Source organism: Alexandromys fortis, unplaced genomic scaffold (assembly GCF_014885135.2).
Source record: "Alexandromys fortis isolate MF-2015 unplaced genomic scaffold, M_Fortis_MF-2015_v1.1 scaffold_97, whole genome shotgun sequence".
Classification (NCBI taxonomy): Eukaryota; Metazoa; Chordata; class Mammalia; order Rodentia; family Cricetidae; genus Alexandromys; species Alexandromys fortis.
The window spans coordinates 4709399-4728705 of NW_026067981.1; the positions used below are offsets into that span (position 1 = coordinate 4709399).

The 19307-nt window shown below is 47.0% G+C and overlaps 1 protein-coding gene across 4 annotated transcripts; it reads right to left on the bottom strand.

Moving 5' to 3' along the window:
- Window positions 1-874: 874 nt before the first annotated feature.
- Pogk (pogo transposable element derived with KRAB domain) lies at window positions 875-14918 on the bottom strand. 4 transcript variants are annotated; one of them, XM_050158315.1, is made up of 8 exons: window positions 14769-14918; window positions 14040-14389; window positions 13471-13604; window positions 13096-13134; window positions 8308-8434; window positions 7532-7630; window positions 4538-6010; window positions 875-2496 (listed from the first exon to the last, which is right to left on the bottom strand). In XM_050158315.1, the coding sequence occupies exons 3-7, from the start codon at window positions 13600-13602 to the stop codon at window positions 4551-4553; spliced, it is 1857 nt and encodes a 618-aa protein (XP_050014272.1). In that variant the 5' UTR covers window positions 13603-13604; window positions 14040-14389; window positions 14769-14918; the 3' UTR covers window positions 875-2496; window positions 4538-4550. The 4 variants fall into 4 exon arrangements, with proteins under 4 accessions (XP_050014272.1, XP_050014269.1, XP_050014270.1 ...); XM_050158312.1 differs by lacking the exon at window positions 14040-14389 and having other exon boundaries at window positions 14769-14916; XM_050158313.1 differs by lacking the exon at window positions 14040-14389 and having other exon boundaries at window positions 875-2513; window positions 14769-14916.
- Window positions 14919-19307: the final 4389 nt, after the last annotated feature.

Below are 19307 nucleotides of genomic sequence, written 5' to 3' on the forward strand. Positions count from 1 at the left end.
ATTGCAAACTTTGTGTTCCACCAAAGGCTGGCTCCTCTTAATACCTCTGCCAGTCACGAGTCTATGTGCAGTCTCCTATAATTAAGAAATTACGAACATATATTGTCAAGGATCACTTAGGAAAAATCCTTGGAAGAAGCAAGCTGTTAGAAACGGAGTAGTTATCTCTACCCTGAGGTTTGCAGTCGTGTGTAGCCACAGTGTGACTGCTACAAGTCTGCCTTGCTTGCTTGTGGATCAGGCACACACAGGAGCACTCCAGCACTGCTGTCACCCCTGCTGTGACTGAGTCCACCCAACACTCCCTGCCTAATAGCAAGTAAAGGCCCGTGAATGATGCTCTTACTTGAGAAATTTATGAAAAAGGGCGATTTCTGCCCATCAACTTGTTAGCACATTTTGACTCATCTGTAACTTTTATGGATGCCCTTCTTAACAGTAAGACATGACTTATTGAAGAAACCTATCCAAACCCCTCCAACTTTTAAGAACTAGTTTTTTTTTTAAATATTTATTTATTTATTATGTATACAATATTCTGTCTGTGTATATGCCTGTGGGCCAGAAGAGGGCACCAGACCTCATTACAGATGGTTGTGAGCCACCATGTGGTTGCTGGGAATTGAACTCAGGACCTCTGGAAGAGCAAGCAATGCTCTTAACCACTGAGCCATCTCTCCAGCCCTAAGAACTAGTTTTAAACCCCATATTCCCCTCAATTAAAAAAAAAATGCCTGTAACACAGTACATTCCATGAGGCCTTTGCTTCAAAGGTGTAATACAGTGCTACCAAATCTGATGAATCAAGTATAGGCAATAGATTAAAATTTAACTTTTGACAATACCAATAGATAAACAAAACCACCAGAGCCTATTGTCTTTGTTATCAAAGTTTATTACTGTGATCAGCTTCTATTTAGTGGGGAGTAGCAGTCTCAGTGTGCTATGGTAATTTTCTGGTTAACTGTTATTCTGCTAAACAGCTGTACTGGGGCTGTTCAGCATAGATCGTCTTCAGCCAGTGAAGGAGAACTCCCAGAAGACCCTGGCAGCAGAACCATCACTCTAGGAAAGTTCCAGTGCTATGCAAGCTGTAAGGCATCTCAGCTGATGAGAATGAAACAGGAGTTAAGTCCATTTTCTACTCTTTAAGACACCTGGCTTCTATGTGGAAAGCCCAAGATGGCATCTTTTAAGCTCCCAAGCAAGAGAAAGAAAGTTGGGAAAGAGGACAGGGAAGGAGGGAAAACCTGATGGGATGGAGAGTAACAGATGTCATGTGGGGATGACAGGACAGCACAGACAGAGCCAATCAGAAACAAGATGTCTTCATTCGGATCTTAGAAGTCATTCTCATGTGTTTGGAACTCTGACAAACTGGTTAAAACAGATCAGAAAAGTGGACAGCAAACAGGAAAATGCGCACCCGAGCAGAAACTGGTAAAGATGCCATGCGCAGTGGACAGTGTCCACACGAGCTAAGTGGAGAAGGAAAAGTGGTTACAGCAACCTGTTGGGCAGACGGAGTATTTTGAATGACAGACCTAGCAACAGCTTTGCCTATGAGGTTCTGGTAGAATTTTTGTAGCATAGATAGCTTTGAAGGAATGTTTTTCTTAACAGTTGACTTACACAAGAATGCAAATTACTATGGTGGAAAAAGTCAATGACTCATACCTATTTTTGCGAAGTCTGAAAGCAGCTGTGGCTTAAGGCCCAATCCCTCCCATGCCTTTTAGATTAAAATATTAAAGAAATTAACCAAGTAAGTATGAGTCAGTGGGCCTCGTTCTGTGTAGACAGCAGATGATTTAGAGACTTCTGCAAGCAGCCTGAAGAGCAAAGGCTCGTATCCCAAGGGTTGCCTCATTAAAGAGGCTAACAGGGAAAGTAGGGTCATCAACCCTAAAAAGGTCTAGCTGCCAACCAGATTAGGAAGGTAAGTCTAACAGCATCATTTATTTTAAACTCTCATCTTCCATACTAACCTAGGTTACCTCTAGAAAAGCCATCTTCCAGCACCAAGCCAGTGTCTCGATTTTGTGGTTATTAATCTCATTCCCTCAGTGACCTGTGTAAGAACAGCAGTACAGGAGTGATGGCTTTCTACCAGCTTTTCTGTGGTCTTGGCCTGTGTGGAGTCAGGCTCTCCTGGAGCGTCTGCAAAGGTTTATACTTGAGGTTTCTGCTCCACAGAAGAGACACGAGAGCTATGGTGACGTGGCGCATCTTGGTGATGAACAACATTCTCTTCTCCAGGAAATATCTTTGTCCATTTGTGTTTACAGGCTTCTATAACGAGCAGAGGAGGAACGGGACAGAATGCTGTTCTAAGCTTGTTGGCTTATACCGGATGAGATAGGGTGGGTGGGGCTGTCTTGAAATGGGATGCTCAGGCTGCTGTCCAGACCTGAGATGTTCAGAACCTATTGCCCTTTTGCAGCCATCTTCTTACAAGTGCTTTTTTCTTCCAGGTGCTTCTATCAGTTTCATTTGCTGGAAAACAAGAGAACCTAAGTATGAATTAGCTTAGATTCCTGGATATTTCCTAACTTTAAAATATAGCATTCTATTCCATGACAGGAGGTTGTTTTAATGCCCGTTGTGTATCCCTGTCTATTTCCATCACTCCCTGATGGCATCTGGAGGAGCAGAAACTCATGCTGACTGGGCTGAGTACCTGTGTGCATAGCTGTGGTTTAGCATCGTTTCCTGTCCTCTCCTTTTCCAGGACAGGTTCTGATTGGGTTCCTCGAGTGGTACATTGCTTAGAAAATTACAAATGTCTTCTAACAGAGGGAAAAAGCAAGAACGAGAAAAGACAAAACAACTACAACTACAGCTGCCAGTGGGGGCAGCAGAGTGGGCAGTGGGGGAGGAGCCTGACTATGGGACTTTACAGAGTGGGGGCAGCAGGAGGAGCCGGACTCCATGGGACTTTACAGAGTGGGGGCAGCAGGAGGAGCCCGACTCTATGGGACTTGTACACAGAGTGGGGGCATGGGTAGATAGATCTGTCATCTTGAATGTAGTTTTATAACTGCTCTACCCTAGGTTTAGGGCTCTGTGTCGAAGGTAGGATGTCAGGGCAGGAAGGTGGTGTATGCCACTTGGGTGGAGATTTCCATTAGGATTTCAGTTGGATGGTGGGTGGGCAAGTAAAATGTACACTGATAAAAATGTCTTTTTCTTTTTATAAAGGGAAGGTATGTTAAGTTTTAGGTCTCCTGTTAAGAGACGGGCCACTTTCCTTTTCAGAGGCTGTAGGTGGAAAATGAGAATGGGTGAGGTGTCTGTGCTTCCCATGTGCCCCCTGTTCTGGTATTCTCCCGCTCACTCAAGGTGTATAGGGCTGTGTGGGCTTTCCAGGTGGGTTCTGCCTGGCTCCCATCCGTTTTTTCTAATGTCACTCCTCTTCTACTTCTCCCTTATCACCTGATGACCTTAGGGCCTTAAACTTCACTCACTATAGTACTATTTCTAGAGATCAATTTTCAAATAAAATTTATTTTTGTGTATATGTGTGAGACTGCACAAAGATATGTGTACCATATGCAGAGGCCAGAAGAGGGCACTGTATTCCTTGGAACTGGAATTCCCCTGGTTGTGAGCTGTCACGTGGGTGCTGGGAACTAAACTCTATAGTCTTCTGCAAGAACGAACAGTAAGCACTCTTAACTGCTGAGCCATCTCTCGAGCCCAAAGATTTATTTTTAATTATATATACTGTGTTTCTGTGTAGAAATGAGCATGTGACTACAGGTGCCTAGCAGGTTAAGAGGTCCCTGGGTCTCCTGATGCTGGAGTCACAGGTGACTGTGAGCTGTATGATACAGGTGCTGGCAACCAAACTCTGGTTCTTTGCAAGGGCAGCCCATTCTCTTCACTGCTGAGCCAGCTCTGCAGCACTTTCAAGACCGAATTAACACTTTTCAGACATCTGTTGACAATAGGAACTGACTGTAATGGTTCACCCCAGCTAAGTTCCATGAGACTAAGGTGATGTTTTAAAACTCTCAACATTCCCTAGAGGAAAGCAAACAATACATATTATCATCTCCCTGGTGGGCATGGGATGATCACCCCAGGACACAGCTGAGGCTCAGAGGTACTAAAGCAGACTCCACTCTCTCCCTGGGTCATGGTCCCGCACATCAGCAACAGGCAGTGCAACTATGTTAAGTAATGCAAGCACACAGACCAGCCATAAAAGTTGAGAATTTTTAAGAGAAGAAAGTTATCTTCCCAGACAAACTGTGAATGGAACACTGTTGGACCAAGTAACTTTCTGCAGTAGTACTGCTTTCATGTGAAGTGTTCCGGCAGCTCCTTGTTCACCTTACCCACTACAGAGGTGTTCCTGGATCCAGGCCACAGAACAAAATACCAAAGAGAGAATGTTGATGACCTGTTGTCTACACTGTGGCACGGCAGGCTTTTTTTGAACAAAACTGGAAAAGAGAGACTCGTGGCCAGAAAAAGGGTGAGTGCTAGACATGACACTCAGTGATGGTGAGAGCTACTGCTGGCCAGTTACCTCAACTCTTTCCTCAGTTGACTGCCACACTTTCAGGATCACATTCTTTTGGTGGTTCTCTGGGTAGCTCACTCTCAATTTCCCACAGAACGTCACCTTCCTCCTCTAAGTTGCTGGAGATGTGGCACCTTCTGAACCCCTGGACAATTGATTCACTTGAGATGCTGTTCCATGCCATCATGATCCACTCCAGGAAGAGGCCCAGCGGTGGCTTCTTAGCATTTCCAGTGGGGCTCAGTGCCAGGTTCCCCGCCAGAAGCCAGTTGTAATACTGGGCCCGGACACTGTCATTCAGAGGCTTGTAGACCACCATATCCAACACCTGCAGCTGTGACGTCAGACCACCTGGGATGATCACCATGTCTGTGTTCATGCTTTCCATGGAACTCTTTACCGAGTCAGTGGCATGACACCGGAAGCCATTCAGGATCAACATCCATCGTTGTTTGGGCACAGCTCCAGTCCTCCGTTTCCACACAACTTCCAACCAGTCTTGCATCAAGTCCTCAGTCATCCACCCATAGCGGTGGCAGCGGATTTCCATGCCACTGGGGAACTTCCCAGGGGGAATATATGTTCCCCTCAAAATGACGTATGGGGGTAACTTCCTCCCATCAGCCAAGACACCCAGCATGGCTGTGACCTTCAGTTTCTCCCTACCTGGTGTCTTGACCAGGACAGGCTTTTCACCCTGGTTGTCTACAGTCACTCTAGAGGGCACTTCTAAGCAAATGGGTGTCTCATCTGCATTGCCCATCTGTGCTACTTCATAGTCATGCGTCCGGCGCAGAGCCAGCACGCTCTGCTGATAAGTGATGAGCTTCTCAGTCAGGTCCTCGGCCAGGTGCTGGGGAACCGGCACTTTATGCCTCAGAGATAGGTCATACCTTCTCATCATTCTTCTACACCAGCCCAGACTTGCCTTGAATCCTTTCTCTGGAATGTTCATTTCCTGGGCAATTTCAAGAGCTTTCAACTGCATTGCTTCCCTGGTAATGGGGTCCCCTTTGGCCTGCATATATCTGACATACTCGGCAACACGCTGGTCCACCAGAGCAAACCTTCCATTCTTAGGGCCTCGGAATGCCCGCCGCATGGCATGGGCATTTTGGAGCTGTGGCTTCACTTTTCGCCAGTCTCGAACATTTTTTTCCAATACCCCAAACTGCTTGGCAGCCTGACAGTTGTTGGTGCTTTCAGCATACTCCACCACCATCAATTTGAACCCGGCATCGTAGCTGCGGCGCATGCCCCTACTGAACTGAAACCTGCTTGCCAAGTCATCAGCTGAGAGGTCACACCCTGGGAAGCCCAGGGCCATGTAGAAGGGGTACCCCTCACTCCATTCAGGCAGCTCAGCGATGTCCCGAGGCAGATGCCAAAAGCTGTTGAATTGCTGAGGTTGAGGGAAAGGGGAGGTGGCAGTCACTGGGCTTGTCCAATGTGGAGTGTTAAAGTCGGATTCTTCATTTTCTAGAAGATAAGAAGGGCAAAAATAATGTTTAATAATTCTAATGTTTAATCTGGCACTCATAAAAGCGAACCAAAAGTTTAACAAATAACCCAGACTAAGTCCTTATCTATGTCCCATTAGCATGGGCTACCGAATCTTATTTTCACAGTACTCGAGCAAAGAGACCACAGATGCTATGAAATATAGCACAGCCACCAAGCTATGAAGTGACGAGAGAACTTTCAGTGGGAACTGAATACAGATACTAAACCTGGAGCCAAAAATATCAGGACCACGTTTGGATGAAAACAATGTTTATGTGTGGGCCTGGTGGTGTAGCCCTGTAACCCCAGCTATTTGGGAGGCAAAGCAGGAGGAGGATTCTCAAGTTCAATGCCACACTGTCTCAAAATATAAAGGAAACAAAAAGACAGCTGGGGCTAGAGCTTGCTTATCAGGCTCCATCCCCACTCACACCAGTATCACCCATTGCTAACGTGGATGGGAGCCAAATGTCTCCATATTCCTACCTAATACCACAAATATCTGGACGCACCATGCGCTGACTCACAGCCCTGCAACTGAACTGAACCAAATCAAAATAATGCAACAAAAACAAACCTACAGCAAAAACCAAGTTAGCAAAATGAAGCCTATACTGCAGACGCCTGGCTCCTGCACGGCACAGACGGAACTGGTTCATCGTACATTTCCATGTGGAAGGTAGTCACAGGAAACGGTTTATTGTGATTACCGTATCTTCCAAAACATAATGTATTATTAAAAACAGCTATCACATGCCATTCATTTTAAGAGGCATTCTCAACTGTAACATTAGTAAAACGAAAAGAAAAACATGTTGTGGAATCAGTGAATATAGCATTTTAAACCCATCACAGAGAAAAGCAAATATATTTTGGTAGTCTCAAAATTATGATACATATGCACACACAAATGTGTATATAAGTATGTGGGTGTGCGTGGGTGCACTAATACACATACTTTCCCCCCTTCTTTTGAGGTTGTCTCATGTAGCTCAGGCTAAGAATGACCTTGAACTTCAGATCCTCCTGCCTCTACCTTCCAAGTGTTGGGACTAAATATATTTTTCCAACAAAATAACTATCCAAATGTTTACTACAGCTCTATCTTTCCTACCCAGAATGGAACAGGAAGCCTAGAGTAACTAAATCTAGCAGTGTGCTTTGTCCCTCCTCTCATTATGCCTAATTTGTAGAGGCACATGGCATGCTGACAAAGCAGCCATGCTCTCTGGTGTGGACCAAATGCTGTGTCAGCCTCAGGTCACTTCATCCATACACCATGTGCACATCAAAGTGGAAACTCACAGCCAGTAACGAGGAACTGGAGGCCCAGGAGACAGATCACCAAGTCTATACAGTGCTAAAAAGGGATCTTTGCATTCCAAAGCATACATACAACATTTGTGCCTCACTCCTAAATACACTACAGAATACACACTGAAACCGAAAACCTGGCTTGTTTCCCTTGGGTGTATGTTGAACTGGTTCACGTAGTACCTGCAAAGGTTACTCCCTGGAGCCGCCAGTAATCAGAATTAGGATACTCCTCTTCTCTTTCCAACCGACTGATCATGTCTGGCTTAGGGAATGGGAATTCTGTTCACAGGAAATAAAGCAGGGAAATAATTGTGTATTATGGAGTAAAGAACACCCTCTCCCCCACTGAAGAAGACAGGAGCAGAGCTGGGTGATCCTTAGAAACACAAAGGATGGGAAGCACAGTCTGGGCATTCCTGGACCTCTGCTAATGGGAACTGGTACAAGCAACAGCAAAGTACACTGACTAGCAGGGAGATGGGTGGATACAGTCGTTGAAACAATCAACATTTTGGAACCCAACTGATCAAAACTGGAAAATTCTTCCAAATGCTTATACTCTGAGAAGAGGGGTGATACCACTCTGTGTGTTAGGGGGAGTAAGTACTCTTTGGTGCACCCTCAAGTGTCTGAGGACAACAAAGCTTTCCTTCCCAAGGATACAGTCCTAGATCCATGATGAGATTTTGAAGGCTACACTTTTTGTTTTATGTTTTTTTAAGTAACGAAAACACTTGGGCCAAAAGAGGACTGTTTTAAGAGCTAACGCGAGGTTTCAAATAGAAAGGCGCCATCTGTATGTCCTGCCCAAATCAAAACCAGGGAATGAAGCTGGCACAGCACAGGAGGAGAGTCCCATTCAGATGAGGAGACTAGATGCAACAGAGAAGACAGAGATAATGATACAGGTCTCTGGGTCCAGAGCTTCCCAGAGACAAAGGAAAACAAAGCATTACCCAGGGACAGGACAATCTCATAATTCATCCTCATGACTTCCCGGTAGAGGGCTTTTTGTTGCTCTGTCAAAACTTCCCACTCCTCATCCGAAAAATATATGGCCACCTCATCAAATAGGACTGGTACCTGGAACACGAACAATACTTTCTCAATGATTAGCATGTACAGGCACAGATGTTCACATCTGATGGGCTGTCACAGGTCAGGTCAGGGCTCTCACCCAGGGGGAATGGTCTGTCTATTCTCACTGCTCTTGGGGACAGGTACGTGTGAGATCTCCTGTGTCCCACCACCACAGCAGCTGCCATCATCAGGGTGGGGGACTCTGGGCATTGTCTCCTCAGATACTGCATGAGATCTGCTCACAGTTCACCTGGGACTCCAAAATCAAGACTCAGCCATGCCCTGAATAAATATCCCCATAAAGCTGTCCATCTCATCTTACAACTCTCTATCTCCTAGCCAGAGACGCTAAACTGAACTGGATTACTGCTCTCCATGGCATCTTTGAGGATCACACAGTCTCTCTTCTTCTGAACGAGGCAACACTCTACACCAATGCTGTCCCGAGGAGAGTCATCTGGAGAAGGCACCTTACTAGGCCCTTCCAATCTAGGAGCAAAAATAGCAAAGAAGGGATAATTTGGGCCTCACATACAGAATGAGATCCCAGCAAAATGGTAGGTAGGCTTTTATGTAAGACTAGGATGCCTGTTCCCTCCCCCATTCTTCCATCTCTTTTTCTGGGTCCCAGAAGGAGGGCATGCCTTCCTAGCTAAAGGCCAGCAACCAAAACCTCTTTTCTAACTGATTTGCTTTCTTTTCTACTGCATTTTCTTTTGGGGTCATTAGAAATCCTACTCCAAAGCTCATATTTAGTGTTAAGAAATCACCAATGACTTATTTCTGGCATTCTCTCCTTCAAACTTATTTCTCAAAGCTCTATCTTGGGGCTGGGTGATCATATTGTTTCTCCTTAGGTTAGAAAAAAAATCAACGGGCTGGAGATGGAGAGATGGCTTAGTGGTTAAGAGCATTGCCTGCTCTTCCAAAGGTCCTGAGTTCAATTCCCAGCAACCACATGGTGGCTCACAACCATCTGCAAAGAGGTCTGGCGCCCTCTTCTGGCCTTCAGGCATACACACAGACAGAATATTGTATGCATAATAAATAAATAAATATTTAAAAAAAAAAGAAAAAAATCAAGTGTATATATGGCTAGCGGCCTCTTCAAGATCAAGTTGTCTGTCAGTCACTCACACACCACGGCCTTTCTTCCCTTGTCAACTAGACCCACTTACTACTGTTACCACCAAACTCTCTTCTATATGCAAACACTTGCTGGGAAGGGCCCTAGAACTGCTCCTTGTTCTCCCCCAATAATCTCACAACAGAGCAAGATTTCCAGTTTAGTAAGGGCCGTGGGGATGGGCTCAGGGGATCCTCATTTCTAGGCAAAAGACACACAGTCAATAGTGGCAAGGTTGAGACGCGGGCCCAGCATTGTGAATCCCAAAGGACTCTCCATCCATCTTACAGCTGTATTAACTGCTCATTGTTCCCTGATGCCGATCTATCTCTGCCCACTATCCTCAGGGCCCTTGAGGGCCTCTTCTTTCACACCCACCCATCTTCCAAGACCGAGCCCAGGCACACCATTCTCCAGGCTGTACACACACCTGCACGGCACCTGGATGTCCTGCTTGCAACTTTCTGGCTTGTCACACTGTGCATTTGTTTCACTTCTCTGCTCATCACTTAAATCTGACTCTGCTGAAAACAGCCTGCAATTACTTTGTTTCCCTAAGCCAAGATGCTTCCGATAGCCCAGTGGTTCTCAATCTTCCTAACACTGTGACCCTTTAATAATAGTTCCTCATGCTGTAGTCACTCCTAGCCATAAATTTCATTTTTGCTACTTCAAGAACTTCAATTTTGCTACTGTTATGAACTGTAAATATCTGATATGCAGTACATTTGACCCCCAGAGGTATCACGATCCATAGACTGAGAACTACTTCTATAGCTAGTATGCATATACTATATATTGCTGAATGAGTTATTGAGGCAAACATATTACCTCTGGATTTCTCTTCTCTTGTCATACTTGGAACTGTTTTAAAAATTAAAATTTTGTCAATAAACCAAGTCAACTCTTTGGAGTAAAACTGAACAAAACTTCTTCACATGTGGAGCAGCAGGAGATAAGAATGGTGTGGTTCCTAGGCTTTCCTCAGACGTCCTCAATCTGAAAACCAGGCAGCTCAGACAATTTCCAGTCTACTCTATTCCTATTAAGCAAGATTTTTTTTCTTTTTTCTTTCTTTCTGTTTTTGTTTTTCGAGACAGGGTTTCTCTGTGGTTTTGGAGCCTGTCCTGGAACCAGCCTGTAGACCAGGCTGGTCTCGAACTCACATAGATCCGCCTGCCTCTGCCTCCCGAGTGCTGGGATTAAAGGCGTGTGCCACCACCGCCCGGCTCTATTACCCAAGATTTTAAACAACTCTCTCTTTGGCCTTTTCACTCCCTTACAAGTTCTAGATCTAGGCCATAACTATTTATAATCTCCTTCTGTTCACTGACAGAAGAATGCAGGCCTAGTTACACCAATCCCTGCAGAGCGGGTAACACATTCTAGACCTGGATAAATGTTGACTAGAGCTGGTGTGGAGACCCATCTTCTAATTAGCACATGGTTAAAGTATCTTCAAGCAAGTCCAAAACAAGCACACAACCCACAATAGAGAGGCTTAGAAGTCTCCCCAGAGCCCTATGATGTTGGGGCAAGACTTTGGGTCCTGCTATGCAGGTCTTTTATTTGCTCAAGCACAGCTTACACAAGGTAAGCAGCACTGGCTGCAGTTCACGCTTCAGTCATCCCCCTTGGCCAACAGTAAGAACCTGCAATTCCTGTCCTTCCTCTCTCACGTGATTAAGGACTCCTGAGAGGAGTGTTCTCCAGTTTGTGTGCACTATCTTGCTCTTCTGGGAAGCTGGAGTCCCAATCCTTATCTCCAAGGGTAACTGTTCTGTAAAGCACTTTCCTACTTGAGGCTTACTAGAGAGGCAGCACCTGAGAGGAGCTGGAACCTCAGTATCAACGGAGCCCTGCGAGGTTAGGCACTGCCCAGGGTATTTCCAATCAGGTAAACATATTATCTCTTTGAATTATTAAATTAAGCTACGGATATGGGGACTGCTACTGCTTCCTTATGGCTAAGGAAGCAGTGGCTAAGTAGCTTAGCTGAATTCATACAGCTAGAGTGTGATTCCAAAGCCAGTATTGTCTCAACAGGATACTCTGGCCTTACCAAGTTGACTAGCATGTAATCCTTCCCAACTCTGCTCTACAGAGGCCTATTCCTGTAGACTGATAGGTTTAAGATTCATTCCTTAAAGTTACTCAGGCCATCACTAACTACCCAGCACAGCACACCATGTCCCATCCCTCGACTTTACCTTTTCACACTGCCTGTTTAGGTTCCAGCTTCAGGGTGTCTCCTAGCTCCACCCACAGTCTCTCTTCCATGCCTCTGACCATGCTGTTCTCTTGCCTGGAGATGAGCTCCCCCTTCCCTCTGCTCATCCCACTCATTATAAGGCTCAGTTCAAAGTATATTTATTCTACTTGAAATTGTCTTTCTATTCCCATTCTATTACAGAGCATACTTACATGTGAGTACTTCTTATGAACCATCTTAATTATTAAAAAATATGATTTAAAATAGATTCTATTTTCTCTTCTCCTAATGTGCTAGATCAGCATCTCAACCAAATGCTACTGACATTTTGGACTACCCAGTCCAAATTTGCACTGCAGATGTATAGGGAGATCCGTGGCTCAAACCAAAGATGCAATAAAGGCCTACACCCCAACGTCTACTTTGGGTCACAACAACTAAAATTACCTCCATATACTGCTAAATGCTCCAGAGTGGGGAGGGGCAAAACTGTCGCCTGCTTAAGACTAGGCTTTCTCTAAGAAGCACACTGTCAGGCCTGAGTGAGAATCCTGAGCTGCCCTAGGCTGCTTCTTTCCCTTATGAGACTGGGGGCTGCAGGAAGGCAGGGATTTGTCTTAATGCTGTGCAGTGGCTGTGAATGGACAACTGACTTCCTGGAGCTTCCAAATGCCCAAACCCAAGCCCACCTCTCAAGCTGCCAGGCCCCCTCCTCCAGCCTCCAGCTACTCTGCTCACTTCTTTCCTGGGCAAGGCCCGCTTTTCTCATTTCAACACAATCAGATTTCCATACTGCTTCAGCCTCTTTAGATATCCAGGGTTTCTGCTGCTTTGAGGTCTTCAAGTTCCAGAACTGACCACTGCACCAGTCAGAACTGGGGAAGACAGGGTGACAGACGCTAGCGGGTAAAAGGTAGCACAGCTTCAGGTCATTGAGCCCAGAGCCTGGCGACGGCCGGCAGTTTACACACAGACGCGCTCCGCTGGTAGGGCTGCGGCTCAGGAAGCCAGTGGACACAGGGATCTGGGCAGTAAAGCAGGTATCTTTTGGTACCTGAGGTCCTGTAGGAAGGGTGGACTAGGTAATTTGGAAGAAGAGTTTTTCTAGTTTTTTGCCTGCAGTTCTGTGTTCTATGATGAAAGGCTTCCCTTTTATTGGGCATAAAGGACATTATGTATTGATGATATTGATAATGTTTATATACAATATAAAACTAAGCAATATCCATTTATTACTTACTAAAAACATTTACAACTCATGCTTAGTTTCCAGGCCTCCAGTAACTACTGTAAGCAAACACATGTATTAGATATGGTCGCACTTACCCTTGTACATTCCCTGGAGCTTAGCATTTCCACTGACACCTGGGGGACACACAGCACTCAGCAACCGGAGTCTTAAAGGTATTTGGTGCCTACAATATCTACGATGCTATTAAGTCAGGCACAAGGGAAATGGGTGAATGACAGAGTGTCAGGCAGACAAGGTCTCAGTTTCTGAGACCTGAAATCAGCCTCGGTGCTGGAGGCCCCGTACCCATCACCATTCCTCCCTCCACCATTTGCACTGCCTTTTGAAGCCACAGGGTTTTTTTTCCTCAGGAATGCAAACACGAGTCTGGGCTATTTTTACTTCCCACACAGGAGGAGACCTAAGGCAAACCTGGCTCCCAGGCTGGATTCCCACACCCTCTTACTTACCCACGAGCCTCTGGAACCAATCAGTACTTTCTGCATATTGATGGGGGGGCCAACCGCCAATCCCCGGATCCGACCGGCCTCCTCTTGCTTTTCTTTCAGAGTCCTGTCTTGAGGGTAGGCTGGGGACTCCATCTCTGTGCGCAAGATTTAGCAGACAAGCCAGGTGTCAGTGTGAACTCTCAGACCAAGAGGGTGGTTAAGGCGCACACAAACCGGCAAAGCACTGTCTGCTCCCAGCGAGAAGACAGGGATTCAGGGAAAGCGGCTATTTCATCATTATTAGAGGGGCTGTGGGTAGATAATATATATGGCTAGTTTCAAATACTTAAAGCTTTCTGTGGTTCGGGAAACCAGACTAGTTATTCCAAACCATTTGTGCAGAAGGACAGAAGTGAGAGCAGCGGACGGGCAAGGAGAGGTTTCAACAGTGCACAGACAGGCCTAAGCTTCCCATTGCCAGTACCACTGAACCCGGAACCGGGGCCAGAGGAGAGCGGTGCTGATCTGCTACCAGGCCAGAGTCTGAGTCTAGATAGGACGTTTGACTAGTTAGCACAAAAACTTATCACCTGGATTTTCCAGATTCACAGGCGCTGTCCACAGGCCAGTCCAGAAACTTAACAGTCTTTCTTCCTTAAAGGACCCCCCAAAGCCAAGTCCGTGACACGGAGTGGGGTGTGCCTGGGGGGCGAAGGCCAACCCAGACCTGGCAGGACTCCTCGCCTCTGGGTCGCAAATTCTCTGTACTCGAAGCTTCCTTAGGCCGGTACAAAGAGCTTCCCCTTAAAACACTGCCGACAACTGCTCGGTGTGTAGGGAGTGTGCATCTCGTGCGTCCCATCTTCCGGGACTTTCGAAGCCAAGATCTTTCCGGAGTTCGGAGTCAGCGTCTCCAATGTTTCCGGAGGCGGGAGGCGGCCTGCGGTGGCAGGAATGCCCGTGAGGTCCCGGGAGCCAGGGCCTGAAGTTGGCCGCGGCCTGCACCCGGCGGCGGGGCGGGAGGTGGGAGGGGCCGGCGCGAAGGTGCCCGCCGCCGCCGCCGCCGTCGCTCCTGCTCACTCCAGCCATGTTGCCCGACCCTTCCCCCGCCGCCCCAGCACACGCTCCCAGCTCGGGTGCCCCGTGCACCTGCGGGGCGGCGACACCCCGCACCGCCCACCTCCCCGGCCGGCCCACAACAAAGGCGGCGGCGGCGGCGACAGCTGCCATCGGCGGCCCCCACCCGGCCGCGGCCCAGCCTCCCCCAGACACCGGCCCCGACGAGAGGCCGCCCAGCCCCGCGTCCTGCGCGCACTCACCCCGGCCGAACGGGCGGTGTCGCCGCCGAGGGCGACTAGGGCTGCGGCCCAGCATTCACCGCGGCACCGGCTCCGCCGCTCCAGCCGCCCCAGCGCGGCCCCACGCGACCGTGCGAGGACACGTGGTGGGAGGGGAGGGGAGGGCGGGGCCGAGGGTGTTAGGGGGCGGGGCGTAGGTGATGACGTCGGCGGTGCTTCCGGCGACCTTGGTGCTGCCAGCCGCCCTGGTTCACTCCGGAGCAGAGCGAGCGGTCTTCCTCGGTGGTTGGCTCATTGTCGCCGCTGAGGTGGGCGTTTGCTTGGCGGGACACCGGTGACCGCTCGGCACAGGCGTCCAGGAATAATGCACTGTGACCCTAGCCCACCGAGGAGGTGGAGGGGTGACCCGACTTCGCGTTCCTGTTCTGCCCAGAACGCTGTTCCTGGCGTACCAGAGACGCGATTTTTGCAGTATTGACCATTAACTCCCAAGCATGTAATCCCCTGGACGAAGCAGCGGTGTAGAAGTTCTTTCGGGTTGTTTGCCTGCAACTCTGTGGAGAATATAGCAACAATTGAAAGACCCCCGGTGCTGGGGAGACTCTCAATCAAGTCTCGGGATAACACGACCCTCCCCTCCCCCCAGTAACTCACGAGAGACCGTCCTTGCTGCAATCACAGGAGGCTTTAATTGATGAGATAAGAGGGGAACCAGTGCACTGGGGCCGAGACTCGAGACTCATAACCCACGCAGGGGAAGAGTTTGACCCCGAGTAACCCGGAGAAGGAGTTTTTAAGGGAAGAAACCACAGTCCAGTAATCCAAAAGGGTCGTAGAAAATTCCAAAAATCCAGTGGTGGTCACAAGGGGGCAACTCCCTGCCTCTCTGGACCACTCCCAAGGTTATAATCAGCTATTTCGTAAAACACAGCCCGTTGACAATCACAAGGGGGAAAACTCCCTGTCTCTCGTCTCTCAAGATTATAATCTAACTTTATCTTCAGCTAGTTCCTGAAACACAGTCACTAAACTGGCTAATGTTAGATTCCTGATTCTTCTCTTCCTGGTTAGATTTTTGGCTATTTTCTTCCTGCTGGAGGGGTGGGGGGAGGGAAACCTGGATTTCTCCAGGTCTTTCACAGTGTTCCAAGAGACCCCGCAACCCTCATTATTCTAGAAGATTCTCCGGTTAGATTTATGTTGGGAGCCGGGCAGAGGTGGCGCACGCCTTTAATCCCAGCACTCGGGAGGCAGAGGCAGGCGGATCTCTGTGAGTTCTAGGCCAGCCTGGTCTACAAGAGTTAGCGCCAGGACAGGCTCCAAAGCTACAGAGAAACCCTGTCTCGAAAAACTAAAAAAAAAAAAAAAAAAAAAAAAAAAAAAAAAAAAAAAAAAAAAAATTATGTTGGGAGCTTGGGAGCTTGTTTGTTTTTGTTTTGTTTTTAAACAAATACCCTGTTGATACTTATTAAACCCCTAGGAGAGACTGAGTTCTACTTGGGGGCTGATTCATAGCTGAGAGGAAGGGGTGTGGATGTGAGGGGATGGAAAATTACCAAGAGGAATTATCAGAGGTTAAGGGATTCTTGCTAAACTCACTGAACAGGATTCTTGTTGAAAGCAGGCCAGGATGATCAGATATCAAGGGTGCTAAACTGACTGAGGAGGTTTCTTGCTAAAAACTAGGCTGGGCAAGCCGAAGATGGGGCAGGCACCAAGCCAGAGAGGCCTCTCCCAGGAGAGGACTCAAGCCTAACTGATCTAAGAAATAACTTTTTTTTTAAAAAAAAAAACAGATTTATTTTATTTTAAATTAAACGTGCGTGGTACATATTTATGCCTGAAGGAATAAACAGAATACCCTTGGAGTTGAAGTTAACAGTTTGTGGTGAAGCCCCCTGAAGGAGATGCTAGGAACCAAACTCTGATCCTTTCCAAGAACAGCGCGCTCAGCCCGTGAGCTGTCTCCACAGCCCCAAGGGAAGCTTTCTTTATATATTTTAAACACATTGCTTATGCACAAGATATGTGTGTAAGCACAAATTCCATGGCATAGATGTGCTGTGCTTTTAACACATAAAGTACAGTACCATGGATACAGCTTTGAAATGTTACCGCTGGCAAGAGGGGAGAAGGCTTAATCATTGGATAGAAATTACAGAATTGAGAGCAGAGGTTAGAAATTCCTTGCTGTTGTCTTAATGGACAGCTCTTTTGATGTGTAAATTTAATCTTTTAGAAGCAGGAGTGACAGCTTAACTTGATTGCTATTCTCATTTTAGTTTTTCTGAGAGAAAGGGCAGTTTCTAGTGGAAAAGCAAGACGGTGTCAGCAAGAGAAAAGGGTACTCTGTCATTGTTGGTGCTTCAACTTCCTTAAAAAATGAATGTGCATTCTGATGTAAGAAAAGAAAAAGCAATACTAAGTTCTAGTCTTCAAGAGCTCCAATATTATTTAAGTATCCGTAAGAAGAGGCTCTTCAATGACCTATTTGATTCTTTTAAACTTTTATCAAAAAGATTTATTTATGTGTGTGAGTGTTTGCATGTATGTCTTAGTTTGTTCTCTATTGCTGTGATAAAACACCATGACCAAAAACATCTTAGGGAGGAAAGGGTTTATTTCAGCTTAACAGTGGTAGTCCATCATGAAGGCAAGTCGAGGCAGGAACTCAAGGCAGAAACCAGGAGGCAGGAACTGAAGCAGAGACCAGGAAGGAGTGCTGATTATTGGTTGGTTCCCCAATGTGGGGGCCGAATTATGCCCATATTCCACATTGTCTGGAGGTCAGAGAATCTGAGCAACTCCCAAGGCGCAATTAGCACCTTCCACACAGGAGGGGATCTCCTGGCTCTTTTGAAGCAAAGCAAACAGGACACCACCTCAATAGGTGCCAGGATATGCTAATGACATTCTGTTCCTTCTATTGTAAATTAGGAGGTCACCTGGGAAAGAGGTATTTTCAGTCTATATAACAAAATAGGTTTAGGCACGACGTGACCTGTGACCTAAATCATCCCCCCCCCACACACACACCTAGGAAACAATGCTAATAAAGTTTGTGTTACCTCCCCCTCAGTTTACCTTGATGTAAAAGCTGTTTGGAAAAATAACCAGTGGAGCCGGGCTGTGGTGCAGGCCTTTAATCCCAGCACTCGGGAGGCAGAGGCAGGCGGATCTCTGTGAGTTCGAGGCCAGCCTGGTCTACAAAAGCTAGTTCCAGGACAGGCACCAAAAACTACAGAGAAAAAGTGTGTGGATTTCAGGATTTGAATGATCACTGAAAGTCCCCCCCAATACTGCTGTATGGATTGTGTTTTCATTCCCGTGCCTCCATTCTGGTATGAGAAATGTTTTATGTTGGGGCTGGACCCCAACACCCCAAAGCTTCCTCAGACCACTTTCTTATACCACCCAGAACTACCTCCCAGAGACGGCATCACCCAGTAGACTAGGTCCTCCCATGTCAATCATTAATCAAGAAAATGACCCACAAAATTGCCTATAAGCCAATCTGGAGAAGGCAATTCCTCAATTGACATTTCTTCTTCCCAGATATGTCTAGTTGACAGAAACAACCAGCACAATGTATTTATGCACACTACGTGCCTATGGAGGGCTGAAGAAGACATTGGATCCCCTGGAACTCTAGTAACAGATGGTTTGTGAACCACCATGCGAGTCCTGGGAACTGAACCCAGCCAGGTCCTCTGCAAACAATAAGCACTTAGCTGGGCAGTGGTGGCGCATGCCTTCAATCCCAGCACTCGGGAGGCAGAGATAGGCAAATCTCTGCGAGTTCGAGGCCAGCCTGGTCTACAAGAATTAGTTCCAGGACAGGCTCCAAAGCTACAGAGAAACCCTGTCTCAAAAAACTTCATCTGAATCGGGAGTGACTGAAACCAACCTCTCTGTCTTCAGTGATTTGACAGATGGATTTCTGCTAGTAGTTGCTTTACATATCAGCAGAATGCCTATGTGACCAACGTAATCAATCTTTAATGGTGCTGCCGGTCTGATTTCATCCTTGCCCCTATTGAATTATAGCAGCACCACACCATAAGATTCCAAAAGGCAGGGCTGGAGAGATGGCTCAGTGCTTAAGAGTAAATATGAAGACAGGTAACAAGCTGGACGTAGTTATGGCCAGCACAGAGGTGAGTGCAAACAGGAAGGGCACTGAGGCTTGCTGCCTGCCAGCCTCTAGGGAGAATTAGGACACACACACACACACACACACACACACACAAGTTCAAGATCTAGAGAGAGACTCCACCTTAAAAAGAGTGAGGTAGAGAGTGGTTGAGGCAGACATTGGACCTCCTTGTCTACACCCAACTTCCACAAATTCTCCAAAGCTTCGAATCCCACACAATACTTACTTTTAACTGTCTCTGAAGAGCATGCCTTTCTGACCTTGTTCACTGGAGACCCCATAGTCTTCAGATCAGCATGGCTTCTGTCACACTTCCTCTTTTCTCTGGTACTTTGGCAGATTGAACTAATGACTCTGTTCTTTGTGTACCTGTGGTCCCGTTACACGCTGTGTCATTGCTGAGG